At 39.9% G+C, this 23,928-nt stretch overlaps 2 protein-coding genes across 2 annotated transcripts; one reads left to right on the top strand and one right to left on the bottom strand.

The window, feature by feature from the left end:
* Window positions 1-214: 214 nt before the first annotated feature.
* On the top strand, window positions 215-3,468 carry LOC113064172 (cytochrome b-245 chaperone 1 homolog). The gene is made up of 7 exons (XM_026234790.1): window positions 215-360; window positions 648-735; window positions 840-881; window positions 957-1,030; window positions 1,121-1,217; window positions 1,297-1,441; window positions 1,825-3,468. Exons 2-7 carry the CDS (start codon window positions 648-650, stop codon window positions 1,976-1,978), a joined length of 600 nt encoding a protein of 199 aa, XP_026090575.1. The 5' UTR covers window positions 215-360; the 3' UTR covers window positions 1,979-3,468.
* LOC113064170 (fatty acid synthase) lies at window positions 2,949-23,121 on the bottom strand. The gene is made up of 41 exons (XM_026234785.1): window positions 22,966-23,121; window positions 22,461-22,613; window positions 21,443-21,616; window positions 20,939-21,139; window positions 20,237-20,359; window positions 19,705-19,820; window positions 19,398-19,532; window positions 18,849-19,311; window positions 17,765-17,952; window positions 17,126-17,315; window positions 16,870-16,964; window positions 16,250-16,384; window positions 15,951-16,154; window positions 15,661-15,776; window positions 15,394-15,569; window positions 15,120-15,311; window positions 14,883-14,963; window positions 14,559-14,744; window positions 14,258-14,437; window positions 13,972-14,175; window positions 13,095-13,408; window positions 12,623-13,009; window positions 12,261-12,431; window positions 11,659-11,774; window positions 11,335-11,489; window positions 10,819-11,022; window positions 10,565-10,715; window positions 10,305-10,483; window positions 9,861-9,980; window positions 9,634-9,756; window positions 9,293-9,516; window positions 8,991-9,192; window positions 8,077-8,228; window positions 7,897-7,988; window positions 7,410-7,807; window positions 7,129-7,317; window positions 6,683-6,910; window positions 6,257-6,468; window positions 6,070-6,168; window positions 5,645-5,896; window positions 2,949-4,220 (listed from the first exon to the last, which is right to left on the bottom strand). The coding sequence occupies exons 1-41, from the start codon at window positions 23,090-23,092 to the stop codon at window positions 4,083-4,085; spliced, it is 7,545 nt and encodes a 2,514-aa protein (XP_026090570.1). The 5' UTR covers window positions 23,093-23,121; the 3' UTR covers window positions 2,949-4,082.
* Window positions 23,122-23,928: the final 807 nt, after the last annotated feature.

Consider the following 23,928-nt stretch of genomic DNA (forward strand, 5'->3'; position numbering starts at 1 on the left):
TCCAACCATGGGTTAACTGTTAGTGCAGTCTTGTTATTCCCTTCATACATATATTTAAGATGATTTACGAATCACGAGCCACGACTCGAGCTCTCTTTTTGAACTTTAAGAATGAGGTCACACTCGTGCAGGAAGCAGGCGTCCTGTAGAGGGCGTGTTTTATCCAATCAGAACGGAAACCGCGGAGCGGAAATCGACGTCATTTGAAGGCGGTGCTACGCGTGTTGCAAGACCTACACATTTTATTTCCTTAATCTGTTTCGCCCCAGTTTTTTATTGCAAATGTCCAGCATTTAGATTTAATATATTTTTGAAAATAATAAGTTGTATTTGTCTGAAAGAGGAACGCGACGTATTAAGGTAAATAAGATGTCAGATGCTTTCACATGCTGTCAGTTAATGGCAGGATATCAATGATCACATTGATGAAGGTGTTGTTCTTGTGCTATTTCAAACGTATATAAAGCTGATCGTTTTTTTATTTATGATACTATATAGTATGTTGTTCATAAAACATATTTGTGCAGTGTCACAGATGAGCCTTCAGTTGTATAAATTTGCTGCAAGTGTTGTGGGATGTTATGATGAGTGCAGTGAGGATATCTCCAACTAGATCTTTTATCTGTATTTGACATGTATTTTCACAGATGGGGTATATGGTCGTGGAGAAACACACATCTGATCTTCTCCATCTGAAGAGGTCTCCTGGGATCAGATCATGGTCTCTCCTTGTTGGTATGAGATCATTTTTAAAAGGGGATTTGGTGGCTAGAAGTGTGTAGTCTAACATGTGTAAAGTATCTTTATATGTCTTCATGCCTCCTCTTTTTTTTTTGCAGGAATTGCTTCAGTTGGACTAGCAGCAGCCTATTACAGTGCTGGTGAGAAATGATTCCTGAATGTCTAATAATCCTGAAAGTGTATAAGTATATAAGATGTTTTTCCTTTCATTGTAGACAGCGTGTTATGGAAGATGTTCTACGTGGCTGGCTGTTTTTTTGTAGCCCTACAGAATATGGAGGAATGGGAGGTGGGAGATGTTTTACACCCGCTACATCAGTCTTTCAGTGATGTATTCAGCTGTCCTGACTAACAAACAGTCTGTTTCGTTTGTCTTTAGGAGGCAGTATTTGACAAATCTAAGAGTGAGATCGAATTAAAGACGTTTAGTCTCTATACCGTGATACTGACTATGTGGAAAAGAGGACATGAGAAAGGTGAGTTTTGTGTTAACTGTTGATATTTGTTTGGCACTACATGACTGCTCAAGTTGAATGTTGTTTCCTCGGGGCTCAGTGGTGTTAGATCTGCGGCACCTGCGGGACGTGAGTGTTCAGGAGGAGAGGGTGAGGTATTTGGGGAAGGGTTACCTGTTGGTGATGCGTCTAGCGACAGGCTTCTCTCACCCTCTTACACAGAGTGCCACGCTGGGCTCCAGGAGGTAATTAAAGCTATATATATTCTGGTTTTAGATTTAAAAATATATATATATATATAATTAATTCCTGAGATCCTTCAGTGTCACTGATTTTAATATTTGACCACCATATCAAAGTATTAGAATGATTTCTGATGGATCATGTGACACTGAAGACTGGAGTAATGGCTGCTGAATTAGCAGCTTTTTAAAAATATATTAAAATAGATAAGTGCTTTTATATTGTAACAATAAATAGTAATATAACAAGTAAATATTTACATTAAAAACCACCTAATTTTTTTAAAATAGTAAAATAGTACTTTTCAGGGTACTCAAAGAAGCTTTACAAGAGATAAAAACAGCAAAGTACTACATTAATACCAGTTTTTTTTTCTTACATTCAGTGATGTGGAAGCACTTGCTGCACTTCTGAAGCGCTTCTTGGGTCTTGAAGAGTTACAGCGACGTTTGGCAGAAGAAGAGTTTCCTGATGATGACGACACTGAAGATCTGGGATTGGGCGATAGCAGTGATTCAAAAGATGAAGATGAACTTTAAAAAGCTCAGGTGGAAGACACTGTGTCAAGCCTTACATGGAACAACCAAACATTCCAGTCTTACGAACATCGTGATGACAATCCCAAAGCATGAATTGTTATTGTGGCGTTGCGTCTTCAAAGAGGCATTACCAGATGACATTCAGCACTTCTGCTGGATTTCTCTGTATACTTTACTGCATGCATAACTAAATTCGACAGTTGTGAAATAACTGCATGAAGAATTTATCTTCTTTGGTCAAAGATCAGGTGGTCATGTGCTCTGATTTTCCATGCATGCCTACTCAGATCACACTGTGCCTTTATACGCTGCTTGAATGTTAAGCCCTTTTTCTTTTTTTGTAAATGTGTAAATATTATTTTTGATTCTAAATCTTTTTTTTAAGCTTCTCAAGCAAGAAAAATAAATATTAAACACATGGCAGCTGCTTAGAAATCAAGGGTATGGTTTTTACAATTGATGTGGCCACTTGTTTATTAGATAAGGAGTATACTTTGTTACACATTACACTTTTGTTTAGAATAAAATCATTTGATAACATTGGTTTAAACTGGATTATCATTCCTTTTAGTTTGACATGGTTGCATAATCATTAAATCTGTAGGACCGGAATATCCAATGTGGTTGGGGAAAAAAACAAACCAGTAGACTATGGATGTGTTATGTTAGTAATACAGTAACTTTATTTGGACTAGTACAATAAATACTGGAAAAATTACAGCAAAGAAAAATATTTCAATAATAGAAAAACAAGCACTATTGCTCTTCCATCTTAGCTCTAAACATAGAAAGAAATCACAATTCGTCACTGACTTGAACGCTTAGTCTCAGAAATGTGTAGTGATTTGTTTTCTAACAGGAGACCTTCCTGTGCTGTGACCGAAAGAAAGTCATTCATCCCAATTTCACACCTACACCAAATAACACTTGATTATGACAAGATTTAGACTAAAATATGATGCGATTTGCACTATGAACTGCTTAGTGTCTAATGTGGACCTGGCCACAAAAATGTACTACAGCTAACATCTTAAGTATTAAAGCAGTCAATTAATCACAGATCATTTTGGGAGAACATATATATCCGAGAGACACCTGGAACAAGTCCTCAAAAAGAGGATTAGAAACGTCAATACAATATTAATACTCCAGTTATTAGTCTACAATTAAGCAGAGAAGCATCATTTCAGTACGAGCCGAGATGATTCACTCTGGACTGCCAAGCATTTCACATCAGTGACACATATGCATTTTGTTTTTAGCTTGTGCAATAGTGGGACAATACGTATTTTTAAGTAACAAATATTCCATTATTATCTATTATTACCGTAAACATTAATAAGAAATCAATTAACCAGATCTCTTAATTGTTACTCTCATCCAGGAATGTTTTTTTTATACATATCTTCCCTTTTAAATATACAATTATTGCAGCATAATTTAAGATGTTCAGCAACAACAAGAGAGCCAGCCAATATCATTCAGAAAAGGAAAACAATGCTACAGTAAACATAGGCGATTTTAACTAGTAGTGCTAAAGCATCAGTAACCACTCACGACTGGTAAACACCGATCTCAGTGATGTGCGTAACTATTCAGATTCCAGATGTCTAATATGTGGATTTGAGTACAGCCAGGCCTTGACTTGCAGTCCGCATCATTAGGTTAGATAAAGAAATACATATGAACATGAATGCAGTTTTGACAGAACCTTTAGCAGACTTATGCAGGTTATGCAGTGATCACTACATCCTGGCACTTAACTACGCACCCATGCTAGAAATTAGTGATATTTTAGTTTTCACAGTCACGTGTGATGATCTACAGAAGTCAATGAACACTGAATTGAATCTTAAACAAAGCAAGTAAACAGACATGCGCTTTTGTCCCCAGTGTGGAATATAAACTTTAAGTGAGAAGTAAAGGGTGGGTTAGGAACTAAGATGTCAAGGGAATGAGAAAGAGGAGAAGGAAAAGGCTGTCAAGTGGGTGAGGGGTATGAAGAGATCTCAAAAACGTGCATGCTTTAATACGCCGTGACACAGTTTTGGTTTGTCGGGTGAAACAACAGAGAAAGGGTGGAAAAGAAGTTTGCCAGAAAGGTTCAGCCCTCTCTGGTGCTGACTCTGGGTTCAGCCAGTGAGCTGTGGATGATGCCTGAGATGGACTCCACACCTTCTCCCTCTAGGAAGGTCCGATGGTCTCCCTCGATCACATGAACTGACACCTTCCCATCACACACCTGCAGACACAACACAATCCAATTATTAACACTGTAGGGAGGTATTATCGCAAAACGCACAACAGCAAGCTTAAAGGGGTCATATGATGTGATTTCAAGTTTTCCTTTCTCTTTGGAGTGTTACAAACTGTTTGTGAAGAAATAAGATCCCTAAAGCTGCAAAGAGTAAAGAGTCAAACCCAAAGAGATATTTTTAATAAAATTTAGACTCGTCCACGCCCTCCTAAAATGCCACATTTAAACATGCCCCCAACGTTTACAACATGATGTGGGAAGATTTGCATAACACCGCCCAAATCTTCACACAAAGAAAGACGAAACTTAGATTTTCACTGCTGCCGTCGGCACCATGTTGTAAAGATGTGGTGCGTTTTGTTGCCAAAGCCAAAATACTTTGTTTGGTCTTCCAAAAGAGAACACAACTAGAAATTAGAATTTAAGTTGTATTTACAACACTGTTCCAGATCAGTTCAACACAAATATTCAGTGTGCAGCACATTTTATGAAGGACTGTTTCCTGATCCTGGGAGAGAAGACTACAAACCTGGCGCATCTGACTCACAGTCTGAAAGTACATTTACATATTTAAAAGATTTACCACTGATTATTCAAGCACAAGTTTTGAGCAGTGTGGAGTAGAGTTTGTTGTTTGTGGTTTCTCTGATCACAAATCCAGACATTGTTATGTTTACGCGAAAAAACTGTTTATGTCATTCTAATCCGTAATTATGTCCCCACTGGATGCAACAAAAGCCTAGTTTACAATGGGTTTTTTCGGCCAATCACAAAGAACTGGATAGCTGGCCAATCAGAGCACACCTAGCTTTTCAGACCGATGAGCTTTGTAAAAATGTATGCATTTCAGAAAGGTAAGGCATAGGGGAGAAACCTCAGATTCAGAAGTACTTTCTTATGCAATTTCCCTAAAAATGCTTCCTGTACAAAGACCAGGATGAGAGCTAGGTTTCAAAGGTGATCACAGTACGAAATGACTTGCAATGCAGCTTTTTTTTCCTCACTGGGTCTAAATCCGTTACTGGTGGCTAATATTCTTTTATTATGATTGTATTTTCAAAATGTATAAAATTAAATATATATATATTTTTTTTTCATTAAATTTACCCAGTAAATTTCTCAGTAAAATTCCTGTTCTAAATTAAACAAAAAAAAAAAAAAAAAAAAACACCACAGATTTAACCATTTTCACATATTTATAAAGTAGGTTAGTCAAAAAAAAGTTTTCATGGAATCTTGAAGAACTAGTACCATGTAAAAAGTAAACAAATATTCAGTAACCTTACTAAAAATAATATGTTTAAAATCAAATTAATGTTGTATCCACAAAAATAAGAAGACCTATGCACCAAATCAGCGTATAAGAATGATCTCTGAAGGAGTATTATATTTGTGGACCATATCTTTACCTCGTGCAGTTTGTAGTCAGATCCTAAACCATCACCGTACTCGCTGCTGGCCTTGGCTCTCAGCAGGGTGACATTGCCGTGATACTTGGAAGTTGGAACATAGCGGTCGGCGGCCTTCAGTTTGTGGTAAAATGTAGAAGCAGCAAAATGAAGCATATCTCGGCTGACATTCTTATGGCTGGGTGTGATCAGATTAACAGCCTTGTTCACACGAGCCTCCAGGTCCGACAGAGGTAACAATGTCTCCAGCAGCTGGGTGAAGATTAAGGATACAGAGACCGCATTAGCTTTAGCACTGAATTAATGTGACTGAACTGTAGTTAAGATACAGTCCATTTAGAAAAGACCATTTCAAATAAATTAAAAAGTTAAAGGGTCAAAAATCTTTTGAAGACTGAACCACAAAGTTACAGTTGTTTATGTACCTTGTTGTACTCAATGCCAGTGAACTGTTGGATAAAAGCACACAGAGCTTCAGTCTCAGCCTCAGACTCTTTTCCAGGGGTCAGTTTGGCTCTGTAACTCTGTCAAAGAAAAAACAAAAATGATGACCATGTGACCAGGCGCACCAAAATATTTCGGTTTGGTGCTTTCTGAGCTCTTTTATGGCACCTGTGTATAAGCCGCCACGTAAGAGTGTGAGCCGTCAAACAGGAAGAGGTATTCCACTGGGCATTTGGCTGCCTGCAGCTGTGAGCCCATCTCAAAAGCCACACATGCACCGAACGAGTAACCAGCGATGCGATACGGCCCCTCTGGCTGCACCTGCCTCATGCACTCCACGTAATAAGCGGCAAGACTCTGGATACTGTCTAGAGGAGCGGCTGCAGATGGACAAAACACATCAAACAGAAAATTTTTTTAACCAGACTGATTTTTAGCAAACAAAAAATAAATAATTAACATTTCAAACATATATTACTGATAAAGGAATTAAAACCATATGAAAACTTCAGAAACATCACATATAGTAATGTTTATAGTAGATATGATTATTTAGAAAGATAATAAAAGTGATCCTTGATCTTGTGTTTGTACCTTTGGTGCACTGCAGGCCATAGCATGGCACACTGAGCTTGCTGGTGAGAGTGCGGAAGGCAGCAATAGAGCCCTCGATGGGGTGAACGAGGAATAAGGGCCTTTCGGCACTCTGGACCTCGTTCAGTGGGGCCACCGTGGGGTCGTCTGGGTTCACCAGCATCCGGCTCAGATCTGACTCCAGCAGAGCTTGAACACCAGATCGCTTTGCAGGAGCAGCTCGGGACTCTGAGAGAAACCGAATGAGAGAGATTTAATATAATCGATGCATTATTCTCCAAATAATGCAGTGTTTCTTACAAAACATGGAATTAGACCCCCTGGATTTCTTTTTAGAGTTTTCTTTTAGCAAATGCCTAATAGCTTATTCAAGATACTGTGAATATGGAAAAAAACAAAAAACATAAGTGTATTGATATTGGCATTGACATGAATCACATGCTCACCCTCTTTCCCTCCTGATTGGCTGGAAAGCTCCCGTAGCTTATTAATAGTAAGCTGTCGGATTTCCCTCATTGCCATGACAATGTCATAGTCCCTCTCCAGTGTCTGCCTAACCTCAACACCCATCAGCGAATCGAGACCCAGATCAGCCAATGAGGCATCGGCATTCAGACTGTTCACGTCACGCACACCTGAACAGAAGAGGTGACACTAACTTTAAAAAGCATTTTAAAAAAAAGAGTAACTTATCAGATGTTTGAATATTTCAGGTCTGAGCTTTTACCTAGAATATGAGCCACAGCCTCCACCAGGTCCCTCTGTCCGCTTCCTTCTCCTTTAGCAACCACCAATTTCTCCGCCAACACAAAGCTGGACATTACAGGCCTCTGCTGGCACAGGAACCTATCCAGTACTTCCAAACAGGAAGACATGCGTTGGGGCAATGTGCCACCAATCACAGCATCATTGCCACCCATGGTCTCCAAGACAACACCCACATCTCCAATGGCACCCCATTGGATGGCCAGGCCTGGCAGGTTGTTGTGGCGCCGCTGCTCACACACTCGCTCCATGGTGGAGTTAGCAAAGCCATAGTTGCTCTGGCCAGCATTACCACGGCCACAGCTGACTGATGAGAACACTACAAAGTGCTGAAGTTCTGGGCACTTCTGCCTAGTCACACTGTGGAAAAGGAGTCATTTATCAAAATCTGTCATATGCCACAAGCGAACGACTGAGGAAAGAAGATATTCAATCAAACCATTCCCTACCTGTCGAGATGAATGGTTCCACTGTATTTGGGTCTATTGACATCAATGAAGTGCTGTGGGGTCAGATTCTCCAGCATGCCGTCTTTAAGGACCTAGATGATAGAAAGAAATATCAGTTATGTATTTGTTCTTACTTTGACTACAAAGGAAAATGAACTGAAAGCAACAACTGAACGTTACCATGGCAAGGTGGAAGATGCCACCAACTGGACCCAAGCGGCAGGCCTCAGTGATGAGATGCTCCGCCCCTGCCATGGAGCTGACATCACTAGTGGACACAAGAACCTGAATGCCCATGGCCTGCCACTCTCGAATACGCTTGGCTTGATAACCTGTCGAGACAAAAAACGTTTTAGTGTGTTGCCCTGACCAACATCAGTGTTATTTTAGTATTTATATATTATTTTAGTATTTATTAATATTTTTGGATTAGAACATGAGTGTATGTGTCATGGGCGTATATATTATATATATATTTCTAATTTCTCTTTTATTTATTTTCGACTTTTAGTCATTTTAGTACCTCTTATTTTAATTTAATTAATTGCCATAGGAACAGTTCTAATTTTCACTTAATTTATTTCAAATAATTTATTTTAATTTTTAATCAAATTTTATATTTAATGTTAATGTAATATTTGTAACGTAATAGTTTTTTTAACTTTTCTATTTAGCTTTAATTTTTTTTTACTTCAGTATTAATCTTTATATATTTCAGTTTTTAATAATTTTAGTACTCCAACTTTACCTCAAAGCTACATGCAGAGGCAATGTTTTACATTTTTATTTTATATAAGTTTTTCTATCTCATTTTTTTATTTTATTTCAGTTTTATTTCAATAAATGAAAATGCATTTTTAATAGCTTTTGTTTTAGTAATTTATGTGCTTTTGTAATAAAACGTATGTGTTATTTATTATTAAATATTTCTATTTTAGCTTTATTTTACACTTTATTTTACATTATTGCCTAGAAAATCAGATATAAATATTAAATAAATAAAATTTTAATATAACTTCAGTTTTATTTTAATAAATGTTGTTTTAGTTATAAACACTGACTTGAAAACTGATCAAAGCCTAGCACATATTTACCGTTGCGGATGCCAGAACGTGACGTCAGCACCAGTTTACGAGCACCTCTCTCAGTGAGCCATTGGGCCAACTCCAACCCGAAACCACCCAGGCCTCCAGTGATGATGTACGAGAGAGAAACAGGGAAGAAGGTACGGCAGACAGCAGGAATAGAAAGAGGAGAGGTTGCAGGAACAGTGGTGCTTTTCTCCTCTGAACGTACCTGAGAGGTGAAAAGGAGAGACAAGCAATTTGTAAAGTATAAGTAATTGGTGATAAGAACATTTTTAGACAGGTTTATTAAAATCAGCTACCATTCTTACCTGCAGCAGGACTTTGCCGATGTGTTTGCCCTGAGCCATGTAGCGGAAGGCGTCCTCCACCTGGTTCCTCTCAAAGACAGTTGTACGTAATGGCTGAACGACTCCACTAGCGATTCCCTTCTTCAGAAGCTCAGATACCTCCTCCCATTCCCGGTTCCCCTCCTCAAACAAAGCATCCAGCAGGATGCCGTGGAAGGCCACGTTCTTCAGGAACAGAGCCATACCTGAATCAAGAACAATTGGACAATTACATTTAACACGTGAAAGTATAAAAGTAAGAGAATAACGGATCTAAGATGATTGTTGATTGATTCGGGAATTGCTGTACATCTGGGACACACCTAGTGGTGTGTTGTTGGAAAGGTCATATTTGCCGATCTCCAGGAAACGACCATGTCTGGCCAAACAACGCAAGCTGGCCTGCAGCTTCTCTTCAGCAAGGGAGTTTAAAACCAAATCAACTCCTGAAAAAACACACATACATATGGTGGTTCAATACTTCAATCCACAGCAATATTAAATGCAATGCTGCGGTCTATTCAGAGTCACTGCTATATACTCTATTCACCTTTGCCTTGAGTTTGGAGCATTACATGCTTTTCAAACGAGGCGTCTCTAGAATTAGCAAAAGATTCTGCCGTAAGCTGAGGAAATCTTTCTTGCAGGTATGCCTTCTTCTCTCCAGAACCTGTATCAAAACAAGATACACATTAGCAGTGTTCAGTTGCTTTATTCATAGCTTTTTCTTTTGACAAATGTATTATTTTAATTTAGTTAACTCTATGCATCGTCATCATTTCATTTTAGCCAATTTCATTCTCACTAAAATAGCATCTAATTTAGTCTACAAAAATGTAATTTAAGAATTATGAAAATGTTTACCTGTAAATGCTTTATGCTTTGAATATTGTTTTAAATAGTGATGCACAATTAATTCTTATTCTTACCAAAACAACAAATACGTATAATACCTGCATTGTAAAAACAAAATAAAAATAGGTAAGTCACTTACCCACAGTTGTGAAGATTCGGCAGCGCATACTAAGTGCAATAGCAATAGCGGCCTGTCCAACCCCTCCAGAACCTGAATGGATCAGCACACTTTCACCAGGCCTCAGGCGCCCTCGTACCACTAGGGAATAATAGGCAGTGGCATACACCACAGGAACGGAGGCGGCCTGCTCCAGTGTCCTGCACATAAACACAGCTACACTTAGCACTGAGAGTTTTGGAGGAAGACGTCTTCAGATTCAGAGGTGCTGAGCTTCTCACCAGCTAGATGGAACATCCCAAAGGAAGCGCTTGTCTGCATCCACGCAGGTGGCCAGACCTTTAGCTGGAAGCAAACCCATTACACGTCGCCCACTGGGGTCTCGCCCTGAAAACTCCATTCCCAGCATGCACTGCTGCAGCGCTATGTCTCCTGCATTCACAAAACGACAAGAGTCTCTTTCCAAAGTCTTTTTTATAGGATAAGCTAGCGTGCAAGATTTCACTTATAGTCAAGAACAGGCTGGGGTACAAACCAGGGATGGCATCTGGAGGCAGTTTGCCAGTGGCCAGCATGATGTCTCTGAAGTTGAGGGAGGAGTAGTAAACACGGCAGAGCTGCACGTTGGGATTGGCAGGGACAAAATGACGCAGCGGGGAAGCAATCCATCGCAGCGATGAGAGATCGCCGCGAGTCAGGACATTCACGTAAGCCTGCTCTGTCAACTCCTCGCTAAGATCTAAACATGAATGCACAGAACAGAAGATGATCACAACATGCTCAAAAGACTCTTATCAAAGTTACAATCTGAAGATGTATTCACGCTGACAACCATTAAATCAAAGTCGCAAAGTTACTGTACAGTTGCTAATATGCTACTACTATTCCAATGTGAGCTTCACTGTCTGCAATCCCAAGAGTTGCTGTACATTTGCGTAAAGCTCAGCATTGTTGCAATTATTATTATGAAATAATCAATACTTTATCCTTTATTAATCTTTTTACATCACATCAATGAGATGTCACTAAAAGTCTAGACTTTCTATTTTACCTTGTGTTAACAACTGGTGTCTAAAAACGCCCCACTGTCCATCACGGAACACGTTCATGACCAGATCCTTCTTTAGTAATGCCTTCATCTCTTTTTGGGTAGGAACAAGGGAGGGGACTTCAGCGCACTTACTTAGATTAGAAACAAATGCACACCTATTGGGGAGGAGAAAAAAGACCATGTACATGAATACTACATTTACATCTATACAAAAAAAAAAAAAGTCAATATCTAATAATTGCATAATTGTAACATCAAAAATATAATGACATAACAGTACAGTAACATATATGTGGAACACTATTACACAGGAAGTGGACGGACCGTATGCGGTTGCCTCCAGGCTCTTGTCTGAGACAGTTCACCATTCCCACAACTCCATTATGACCCTTAGTGGCAATGAGCCAGACTGGGATATCAGATGACTCAGCTAAAGTGCTCTAACAAGAAAAAAGAAGACAGAAAGGGTTATGCATTAGGATTCATTTAATGAGTCTGCTGTTTGGTTTTATCATGTTGCTACAGGATTGCCAAGTGTTATTTGTGGCCTTGGCAACACCATTAATGAGGAGTTTGTATGATTCAAGTCGTGATGAAACCGAATTAGTGACAGATGTTTTTTTCTGTATTGTGATATACATCCAAGTGTATTATTATTGAATTTTGAGATGTGGGTGTTTTACTCAAAATGAATGCAAGCTTGCAGTCAATGGTGGATGGGCAGGGTTTAAGCATACTAAATGATTGGAGAAGTTTTTTATATGTCATCAGAGAGAAGGCTGTCCTTTTCACCAAGATGCAACATTTTTGCATGAATAAACATTATGGGCTAAAAATTTAAAAGAAAAGGGGATCATATACATGGATGAATAATTCACAATAAGTTCTATGACAAAGATTCATTTCATGTTGACTTTTACCCTCACCTTTAAAGTCTCCACCCATTTGTAGTCAGTAGGGTCCACAACAATAAGAATTGGCTGATCCTGAGGGGACTGTCGGTGCCGTTGGCAGAGGAAGAGAGCAGAGCCGTAGTAGGACTTTCTTAGCATGACCACATTTAAAGAGGCCTTTTGGAAGAGCTCCTCCCATTCAGTCTGAAATCAAAAAACAATTCAGTTTAGAACCCAACACCCAACAATGGGCCAGACAAAACAAAATGGAAGAACAGACAAAACAATGGCAACTTATTTAATGCTGTTATTTAAATACAACATTGTAATTCAAATGTCACTTTCATTTATGTTGTGGATCTGACAGATTTAGCACTTTGGAGTTTTAAACACACCTGTGTCAACAAACCCTGCTGGTTGTTTTGAGATGTGAGGAAGGCTACCATCTCTCCAAGAGTGTCTCCTCTCAGTAAGGTGTGGATCAAAACAAAACCGCCTTCTCTCGCAGCTGACGTCAGGTTCTCTATTAGAAGTGCAGGGTTGGCCGTGTGCCCTGTTGCACAGTTACAAACAACCAGGTCAGCCCCGTCAAGACCACCTGTTGCTGGGCCCTGAAGAGGGTCCCACTGAGCAGATGAGATGCCCTGCTCCTCCAGGGAGCTCTGATGTACAGAGAGCCGATCAATAGACACATCTGAAACAGTGTAGTCGAGACGTAACATCGGCTGGATATTGAGGAGACCAACATTTCGAGAAAACAAACGACCATCTGCGGCTAGAGCCTGAAGGAGAAGAATACATGTTGAGAATTTCAACCATGTCATCCAATTCTACCTATTTTCATCCTAAATAATCAATTAACCTTACCTCCACAATTTTGAGTTTTCCAGGAGTGCTGTTCTCAAGGGCCGTGTCCAAGCAGTGACGTAGCGCCTGGGAGTCCAGCAGGCCATTGAGCAGAGGGTCCTGCAGCAGACAGTCTCTCTCCTTCTCCACCGTCTGTTCCAGCTCAGAGCGCAGGTTTCCGTTCAGTTCCAGTCCGCACAGCACAGAGAGTAACCGCAACAGGCCTTTCTCTGCCTCCGCTCCAATCAGCTCGCCCTCGGTCGCACCTTCTAACCCAGGGATGGAGATCTTCACTCCCTGATTGGCCAGCTTCCTTTGCAGACGCTGTACTAGACCTGGACATAAAACATAGGAAAGTAAGTACAGTGCAACAGAAATAGAGAATAAAAGAAAAGAAAAAAAAAAAAAAAACAGGGGCCAACCTGAAGATTTTAGGTCCATCTAATTATAATACTACTATTAATATAAAATATTAAATTAATCCACTTATATATGAATAATAAATGCTGTTCATCTGAACTTTATATTTATCAAAAAAAAATAAATAATAATAATAATAATAATAGTATCACGGTTTAATAATAATAGTATCACGGTTTTCACCCATAATAATAAACTTTTTTAGCACACTAAACATGCATATTAGAATGATTTCTGAAGGATCATGTAACAATGAAGACTGGAGTAATGGCTGCAGAAAATCCAGCTTTGCATCACAATAATAAATTACATTCTATAATATATTAAACCCGAAAACTGTTCTTTTAAATTGTAATACTTTAACTTTTTACTTATCAAATAAATGCAGCCTTGGTGTGTATACGAGACGTCTTTATAAAAAATAAATAAAAATAAAACCCTTTATGCTGCAATTCTCAAAGTAGAAATCAGACCATGCCTTTGCAATGTCTCAGTTGATCTCCAAGTTTTTCATTGGTTCTCAGGCAATCTGAGTCCACATAGGGAACAAAGACAAACTCCTCCAAAGTGGGCGGAGTCTGCTGCTGTTGGCGACGGGGTGCTACGGTGGCGTGAAGCCCACAGATCTGAACTCCTCCAGCTGTTATGTTGTCAAAGCAACGGTTGACATGAACGTCCACAGCTGACGAGAAGACATTTTGGTCAGATACATTTTTTAAATCAGGTCAGGTTACATCAGACTTGAGTTAGTTGGTGTCTAATACCTTTCTGGCCATCTGCATACTCGTTTACCCTCTCCTCATGAAGTTTGGGGTCCACATACACAGAGCGAATGCGAGTGGGCAGTCTCAAGCTGCGACCAGGCAGCCCCACTACAATCATTTGCAGCATGGTGTCTAGAAACGTCACCCAGTTACCTGTCCAGTGAAGCTTTCCACAGTCACCTAGTAGAACCACAAAACAAAGAGCTCAGGATGGGAGAAATCCCTTTTTTGACCACAACAATCTGTTTTGGACAACATTATCTCCACAATTTAATTTTAAGATGCATTCGATGGGAATTACCAGCATTGTTAGACTCCAGGATCCCCTGGAAAGTCTTGCCGTAGTCATAACCACGCAGACGCAGCTCTTTGTAGATGTCCCCGGCTTTCAAAAGCAGTTTCGAATCTTCCTTGTCTACAGCCATTGGTTTATTCAGCTCAGCATGGAAAGCATCAAGTCCAGCATCCTCCAAGACACTCACCTTACCTGAGACCACCAAGGATATCAGAGTGTGATCATGAGTCTTAAATATGATATTTGTCAATTCACAAACGTCCTGTTTTACTCAAAAATGTCTCAGTGCAAGCTGTTGACAATGATGTTACATATTGACTGGAAACGCACCACTGACGGCCAGATTTCCATTCTCCGACACCTCAAAACGGTTAGTGGCGGGCATGTGTCGCACCTCCAGCTGGACAGACCCTGTGATGCCGTGCACAAAACATTCGGTTAGCACTAAGCCGCATCAACTAGAATTTTGCAATTACAAGAGTCATCACTGTGAGATATAATGTGACGACTGCAAGAAAATACTGAAAGAATTCCAGTCTTACAGTACAGAGAAAACAAATCTTTTACCTGTCTTGGGTAGGATTGTGGCTCTATGGATGGTGACGTCTTCAAATGTAACAGGTGTGTGCTCCATGACTGCACCAAGAGATCTCATCAGAGTCCTCCAGGCCAGAACCAGGTATCCTGTGGCTGGGTAGAGCACCCGACCATCAATGCAATGACCAATCATGTAATAATCAGGAGACTCTGGATTCATGTCTGCACAAAACATTAAAAAAAATTAGCAAGAGATGACAGCAAAGATGAGAAAAACACAAATTTCAACTTCACAACTACCCACCGATATTGTACACAACGGCTGAGGTGGATCCCCCTGAGCCAGCAGGGAAGTCCTCCACCTTGGGCACGTCCCAAACCTGGGAATGATCCCACTGAATGTGAGGGGAGATGAGAGGGGTCCCCGTTGGAACAGGGTATTCGACAGCTGGATACAATTTATTACTGTCCACGTTAATTCTGCAAATGCAAGAGAGTGTGCATCAATCATTGCAAAATGCTGACAGTTTCAGGTCAAAACAGCTAGTAAGTGAGGAGTATAAAAACCAACCCATTCATGTAGATCTTGCCCACATGAGAGAGGAAGAACTCCAGATTGTTGGCATGCCCTCTTTTCATTAGGGGAAGGATGCAGCAGGTTGGTTTCAGGCTCCGTTTCAGGATGGCCTGAAGATGAAACAAGGGTACATTAATAATAGAAATGGATCTATGTGTGAATCTTTGAGACATGTACATTAGGGATTTAGATTTTGATAAGATGATTTATGTGATATAAAATAATTTAAGAGTTCAGATTAAGAATAATATTTTAAAAAAATGATAATAATGATTCCCTGTTACCTGCAGCAAAGCATGTGGGGCAATTTCTACTACCACAGCATTATCTGGCACTAGGCTGAGTCCCTCCTGAAAGAGCACAGGGCTGACCAAGTTATTGACATGGTATTCTGCAGATGAGTAGAGTGCGAGTGGGCTCTCCCAGTCTCCCTGAGGGATGGACGTGCTGATCCAACGTACTGAACGAGGCCTTGGGTTCTTTATTACCTACAAGAACATGTACAGGAAGTCAGTGTCTGAGATTTCTAAGTGCCGATGTCCACCAGAGGGCACTATGACACTCCAATGCCACACCAACTCACCTTCTGCAGTGCAGACAGAAGGGCTGGAGCAATAGAGGCCATGTAATAGGAGTGGAAAGCCACACCAGCACTGCGCACTTCTTTGGCAAACACACCGCTCTCTTTCAGCTGGGCAACAAACTTGCTGACAGAGTCCTGCATAACCAAACACTCACTGTTAGGTACTAGTATGCATGCTTTCATTTTATATATGTTTCAATAATTGTATAAATGTAGCTGAATAAAAAAAAAAAAAAAAATGCAACTAGTTTAAAACAAATAAGTAATTTCCACAAAATATTTGTCAGCAAGTAAATCAGCATATTCGATTGATTTCTGAAGGATCATGTGACAAGGCTGGAGTAAAGATGCTAAAAATGTTACTTTGCCATCATCAGAAGAAAAAAAAAATTACATTTTACAATATATTTTAATTAATAATATTATTTCACAATATTACTCTTTTTACTGTATTTTTAATTAAATAAATTAAAAACACACACACACATATACATACACACACACACACACACATACACACACCCCCATCACACACACACACACTGTACACACACACATATTGTTATTATAATTTTTTTTATATTGAAATTAAGGTGATCTTATTCTTAGTGTGTATATACCTGAGGGCCTGAGATGGTTACTGTGTCCTCAGCATTGTGACAAGCAGGAACGACACCCTGTGGACACTGAGCTTTGCATTCTTCCCACGTTAAGCCTGAGGGGGAAGATAATGGGAGGGTTGGTAAAAGGAACCAGTGGCAAGCTTGCTAAAACAAATTATAGCATACATTGCTGAACAAAAGATGGTGGGGCGCTTTGCACTTCGCATCTAATTAATGAAGTAAACCCTGTGAAGGCATCTGCTGCTACACTAACCCACTGCAGCCATGCCCCCCGGGGGCAGGTTGGCCTCTTTAATACAGCGTCCTCTCCAGTAAGCAGCTAGAATGGTCTCACTGTGGCTCAGGGAGCCGTCGGCATAACCACATGCTAGCTCTCCCACAGAGTGGCCCACAATCCCATCAGGCTGAAGACCCATCTTCTTCAACATGTCAATCTGGGCAACCTGGAAAATTGAGAGGAGTGCATTCAGGAAGGTGAAAGAGAGCCAGCCATGGAAATATCATTCATATCAGACCTATCTACTATTGAAAATCATGTTATTTTGTCTCATAACTGATTGTGATGTGACAAGTTTGAATATGCAAGTGTGCCAGTTCCACAGGAAAAAGCGGTTTGTTTGAGTAGAGAGTAAGTCACACAGGTTTGAACATGCAGGTTAGGTACATATGGACAGAACTGTCATTTCTGGATTTCTTTATGAGACAGACAGAGCAACTGTTGAAATCATGACTGATTGTGCCACTGTATTGCAACATTTGGCAGCCCTACTGTACATCACTTCCAAAGTTCGCAGGGGTCATTTTTTTGTCATTGAGAAACTCTGCTGATGTCAATCCTGCTCCAGTCTCACTGGCACTGTACATGCTATCTCTAGAGCTGAGGGAGACTGACCTGGATGGCTGCAAGACCAACAAATGCATGCACAGTGTCTTCAAAAGTGCTCTCATCAGCATCCATGAGCAAACGAGACACACACAACCCAGTTTGCTTTAGAGCCACATCGGACCGCAGTATAGACTCCCGGAATTCTGGCAGCTGCATCAGGGTACGGCCCATTCCAGCCCACTGTGTGCCCATACCTGTCGGGAGACACATACAAACAAAGACAGGACACAGAAATAAAAATCCAGTGTGATCCAATGTGATCATGTGTAGAGACTTTCCATTATGGTGACCGACTCGCTCGGAATCACAACCTTAAAAGAGGTATATATATCAGTTATTTTCCTGTATTATTTATTTAATAAAAAAAGAATGTGTATACAATAACAATACAAAAATGTAAAAAATATTAAGCATCATCATTAATAAGAAGAAATGTTATCAGTGCACCAAATTAGCATATTAGAATGATTTCTAAAGAATCATGTGACACTGAAGACTGGAGTAATGGCTACTGAAAATTTATTTTTGCTGCAGTGCCTTTAATAAATGCTCCTTTTGCATGTAAAATGAGCAATAAAATGCTTTGATCCGCTTACAAACCTTCCCTCATTTTACTTTTATTGTTCTTTTTGCATTTAGGTCTAATAGTTTCTAATAGTACCAGCTTTCCTGATGACATTATAAAAAAAATTGTTTTTCAGCTTGGTTCCAATAAAGCTCTTTCTGTTTATAGAAGTTATCGTATGTTGTGAGTTCGAGTCTCGGGCCGGCAGGAATTGTAGGTGGGGTGAGTGCATGTACAGTGCTCTCTCCACCTTCAATACCATGACTTAGACGAACCCCCAACTGCTCCCCGGGCGCCGCAGCATAAATGGCCGCCCACTGCTCCGGGTGTGTGTTCACTGCTCTGTGTGTGTGCACTTTGGATGGGTTAAATGCAGAGCACGAATTCTGAGTATGGGTCACCATACTTGGCTGAATGTCGCTTCACTCACTTCACTTTTATTTAATGGTACATATCAAGCTCTTTTAGCATAAAAGGTTGAGGGAAATAAGATTTGTTCACCATGAAATATAAACGCCCCCTCACCTGAACAAATGTACCAGAGCGGTCTGGGTGTGGGCTGGGCTTGCTGAACCTCTGTAAGCTCTCCCTGTGCTCCGATCAGTGCATAGCCCCTGTACGGCATGCTTGCCGTTGGAACTCCAGACACATCATTCAGAAGAGACAGGTAGCTTGGGTTATCCTTATGCTGCTGGCCGTTGTTGAGGAGGGACGTGACCGCCTCCTCGGTGCGACCAGATGCCTGCAGGAGTCTGGGGACTGGAGGTTGTGCAGACGGAGCCAGTGTTTTTTTATCATGTGGACGTAGGATAACATGGACATTTGAGCCTCCGAAACCAAATGAGTTGATGCCCACGATGCCACCACGGACAGGTATGGGCTCCGACACCACTTGCACCCGGCCGTCTGTCAGAGCAGGAATGTCAGGGTTTGGATCGTGGAAATGGATGTTGGGAGCCCAGACGCCATGTTCCAGAGACAAAACCACCTGGTCCCATGCAACATGAGTTACTTGATTTACTTCACATTTTGGATGTGGGATTTAGCATTTTTAAAGAAAATCAGTTAATCTACCTTGGCAAGAGCCGCCAATCCAGAGGCAGGCTCTGGGTGTCCCATGTTGGATTTGGTCGAGCCAATCAGAAGAGGATCCCTCTGTGACTGACAGAATACACTCACTATGCCATTCACTTCCTGAGGATCCCCAACCTGTAAAAGCAGAATTATTTAAAATATACACATAGGTGGACAAACTTTTGCTAATGAATGCATTCACACACACAAGGATATAATGTAGATTTAAGTTATATTTAAAATTTTACATTTACTACTTTTTTCATGTAAGCATGGGTGTTTTGTATGTAATTTCAGAGTGACTGACCTTAGTACCGGTGCCGTGGGCCTCGACGTACTCCACCTGCTCAGGTGATATGTTGGCCTCCTGGTAAAGGGAACGGACCAGGCGCTGCTGCATCTCACCTGATGGGAATGTCACCCCTGAAAAAGAAGAGGCATACCACATTCCAGAATATGAGCAAATTTACACATAGCAGTTCTGAAATATGCCTTTCTGGAATGCACATGTTAGCTACAGCATGGATTCTGCTGTACTCTATGTAGCAGCAAGAGATGCACAACAGGAATTAGAGGGGTCTGATATCCAACGTATGCCAGAGATTTCAAATTCTTTCAGCCCTCATGATCAACCAAGTGTCATGTTTTAAAACACTGGCGTGTAAAGTGTGGCAGGAGGCACTGGGGGAAAGGCCAGCATCTACGACACGTATAGTGCCAGCATTCACAGTAATGCCAGGCTTCCAGAGCAAGCAAGCAGGAATTAACTGAGATGATCTAACTAATGCTGTAGGATCTGAGGCAGATAGAAGTTTTTTGGGTGGAAGGGATGGGTTCACCTTGCTCTTTGTAGCCATCTGTGTTATTGCCTGTGTTGAGAACTGTGGCGTAGATTCTCTTGGCCATTGACTTCTTGGTCAGGAGTACTGCGACGGCAGCCTCTGAGCGACAATAGCCATTTCCTAGAGGGTAAAAAAAAACAAAAAACATTTCCCCATTTTATGGCATACTACTTTTGTACAGTATTTAGAAAACCATTGGGTATTATGTCAAAAATGCAATTTGTTTAACTCAGGGTTATTATAGTTACCTAAAACTAAAAAAAAACTAAAAAATTTAAGATTCCTTATTTTAATTCAGTTTTAACTTAATGAAATAAAATAGCTAAAACTAAAAAAAAAAAAAAACAATTAATATATTAATATATATATATATATATATATATATATATATATATATATATATATAAACAAAAAAATGGACAAATACAAAAAAATTATTAACTTCAACTACAATTAAAATGAAATATTATCAGTGTACAGCACTTGCTAAATTGACCATGCAATTAGCATACTATTGCTTAAAAGCTTTATTGTTGCATACATAAAGCATGCTGCTTAAAATACTATTTATTCAGTATGAACACTTAGAAGGCCATATTCTTATATTTGTTATCCAATGATTGATGCTTATGGAACCAGATTCCTTAAATATCTTTCTGAGGAAAGCTGTAGACGTTACAGTGATATACATTATCTCACCTGATGCATCAAATGACTTGCACGTTCCTTCGGGACTGAGCATGCCCAGTTTCATGAACTGCACTGAGGTGTTGGGCTTGAGCAGCAGGTTGACTCCGCCCACGAGTGCTGCATCGCATTGGCCATGGCGAATAGCATTGAAGGCATTCTCCAGAGCCAGCAGACTAGATGAGCATGCTGTGTCAATGGCTGTACTCGGACCTTAATATTCATTGTACATCAAACACAACAGTTAATGGCTGATCACATTAACGATTCTTGCATATAGTGAGTTAAATATCCAATCTCAACTGGTTGCATCAGTCTAACATGATTGTCAAGTTACACCAGTAAAAGACGTGTCTGTGTAATGAGTCACTTATTCAAATCACTTAAGACGACACATCACATCATACAGAAAGAATGAGGACACAGTCTTTCAAAACAAAGTTTCTGAATGCTCAATTCTGTCCTACAACATGCACGAGCATCGAGTCAGTAGTTAAACTTGTAATGTTTGCACACCATTGAAATCAAAGAAGTAAGACAAGCGGTTGGCAAACATGGCCCGCTGGCATCCTGTCATGCTGTATCCCAGCAGCTCTTCTGGGTCTTTACTGAAGGCCTCTCCTGCCTCTGAGCCACTTACTCCAATGTAGACGCCAGTCTTGCTGCCACGCATAGACACCGGGTTTATGCCTAAAGAAAAAAAAAGATATAAAAATCAACAGGTTTTATTTTCGCAGTCAAAAAAAAAAATACAAATACAAATTAGGTTTTAAAAAAAATGAAGTAAAAAAGGAAAATTTGTTTAACATAATATAATTGCGAGACAATTCTCAAGAGACAATTCTTATCAGCGTTGAAAACATTTGTGCTGCTTAATATTTTTACAGTCACTGTGATGCACATTTTATTTTTTATATTTCAAAAGTTTAAATCCATGTGAACCAGTAGTTTGCGATCGATTTTACTTCTGTATTTTAACGAACTTCCGAGAGAAACAGAATGCGAACTGATTGGATGTAGTAAAGTAGGCGTTTCATTCAGAAATTAACATTGACAGTTGGAGGGGCGTGATTTTGGATGTCAGAGAAAATATATTTCGGATATCAGAGAAAGCCCGTCGTTTTAGAGGGGAGGAGCATTCTCCGATTTGGATTAAAGATTATGAAGGCAAACTATTTTTTTTTTTGGGGTGTATTGACTTGAACGGATAAATTGTGTACCTTAAAAAGAGTAATGTGCACTACCAAAATAAATATTATTTTAATATTAATATTATTTTTAAAAAACAGCATTTAAGAGAAATTTTTAACATTATAAATGTCTTTACTCTCACTTCAGTGCATCCTTACTGAATAAAATAAAATAAAAAAAGTTTTACATAGTTTTAGAGTATAGCACGTAATACCACAAGACATAAACTACATTTCATATACCAGTGCATGCCTTAAAATAACATTTATCCAAAAATGTTCAAGGTCATTAACTACCACAAAATACTAAATACCTATTATCTAAAATGGCAGCTGAGACTTACCTCCATCTACGATGGCCTCGTACGATATCTCTAGCATAAGCCTCAGCTGTGGGTCCATGGTGTGGGCCTGTTTGGGATGCACACCAAAGAAGGCTGCATCAAATCTGTCGATTTCTTTTAGTTTTCCATTTCTTCGGGGAAGGCCATACAGACCTAGAATTTTAAAAAAGGAAGGAAAAAAGGAATCAAAGGTGCACTCTACTCGTCGCCCTAAGCCTGCTTGTGCTTTAGCACATGAATGAGAGTATTAGCTTGGTGCCAACAGAGAGAAGAGAGACGGGCCCTTCATAAGACCCAAAGCCAGACGGACAAGGAAAAGCACAGAACAGCAGCCAGGTAGGCAAGGAGACCAGCAGATGGAAGACACTAAAAATACCAGGGTGGTCTTAAGGAAAGCATTATGATAAAAAAACATGTTATTTAAAAAAACATGTTATTTAAGTCTGAATGTTACTTAAAAGTTATTTTAAATTATATAAAAATTATTCTAATTATTCAAACATACCTGGTTTCCACCGCCTGTCATCTTCTGTGACCATGTCCACTCCATTGAAAAGGTTCTGCCAGAATTCTTCCAAATTGTTTGACTCAGGAAGACGACCTGAAATTCCGGCTATAACAATATCCTCCATGTCTGGTTCGTTTTTTTTTTTCTTTGATTCTAAGGGGGAGAACAATAAAAGGAAGAAGGAGTCAGTGAACAGACAACCTTGTAAAAACAGAAGGATTCTGTCAGCTTGATCTTCACTGGCATTATCAAGAACTTTGTGAATGTGAGTGTGTCATTCATTTTAAATCAGCGATCAGTGAGTTGGGGTCACTGAGTTGGTGCAAAATTGGGGATAGGCGGGAGAGTGTGCTCGGGGGGGAGTGGCCTGGAAAGCCGGACACTTTTGTTCGCCATTTCAGGGTCAGAGCACTCAAAGCGACAGAATGGATGGGATTCCTGTTCATTCAATTCAACCAAGAAGCACTGACAAATACAAAGTATCCCTCTGTTCCACTTTCCTTGAAACACAAAGGAGGGTTCATTTTAATTTGGTGGACCACAGGAACTTCATTAAATATGCCAAAAGAGAAAATCAATTCATCTGACTGTACAGCATGCAATGTAGCAAAGCCATTTGATATCTTTAAATCTCTACAAAGCAAGCAGAGTAACTTAAAATCAACCTCAAGTAAGTAAAGAAAATAACTAAAAATAAATAATATTTCTAAGTAAGAAAATTAACTTAATGGTACAGTTTGTAGGACCTCCCACGAGAGGGCGCACTACCAAAACAATAACACTCACGTGGTTTGATGACGCTAAGGAGGAGCGTGGAATGATGGGATTTGTGGTCTCCTACCCAACCGCTGTTGGCCATCAATCAGACGGAAAGATAAATCATGGATTTAACGGATGAGGTAAAGTTTTGTAAATGTTGTGTTTGATGTCATAATTTTCAAATGTGAGTTCAACGATTTG

The sequence above is a fragment of the Carassius auratus genome, chromosome 46, assembly GCF_003368295.1.
Source record: "Carassius auratus strain Wakin chromosome 46, ASM336829v1, whole genome shotgun sequence".
Lineage (NCBI taxonomy): Eukaryota > Metazoa > Chordata > Actinopteri > Cypriniformes > Cyprinidae > Carassius > Carassius auratus.

Excerpts from the sequence above, each read along its gene's own strand:
- LOC113064172 (XM_026234790.1), top strand. The coding sequence starts at position 648 with ATGGGGTATATGGTCGTGGAGAAACACACATCTGATCTTCTCCATCTG. Across the intron at positions 882-956 it reads AGCAGCCTATTACAGTGCTG|ACAGCGTGTTATGGAAGATG; the intron begins GTGAGAAATGAT and ends CTTTCATTGTAG. Across the intron at positions 1,442-1,824 it reads GCCACGCTGGGCTCCAGGAG|TGATGTGGAAGCACTTGCTG; the intron begins GTAATTAAAGCT and ends TCTTACATTCAG.
- LOC113064170 (XM_026234785.1), bottom strand. The coding sequence starts at position 23,092 with ATGGAGGATATTGTTATAGCCGGAATTTCAGGTCGTCTTCCTGAGTCA. Across the intron at positions 9,981-10,304 it reads CCGAATCTTCACAACTGTGG|GTTCTGGAGAGAAGAAGGCA; the intron begins GTAAGTGACTTA and ends GTTTTGATACAG. Across the intron at positions 7,808-7,896 it reads GGAACCATTCATCTCGACAG|TGTGACTAGGCAGAAGTGCC; the intron begins GTAGGGAATGGT and ends CCTTTTCCACAG.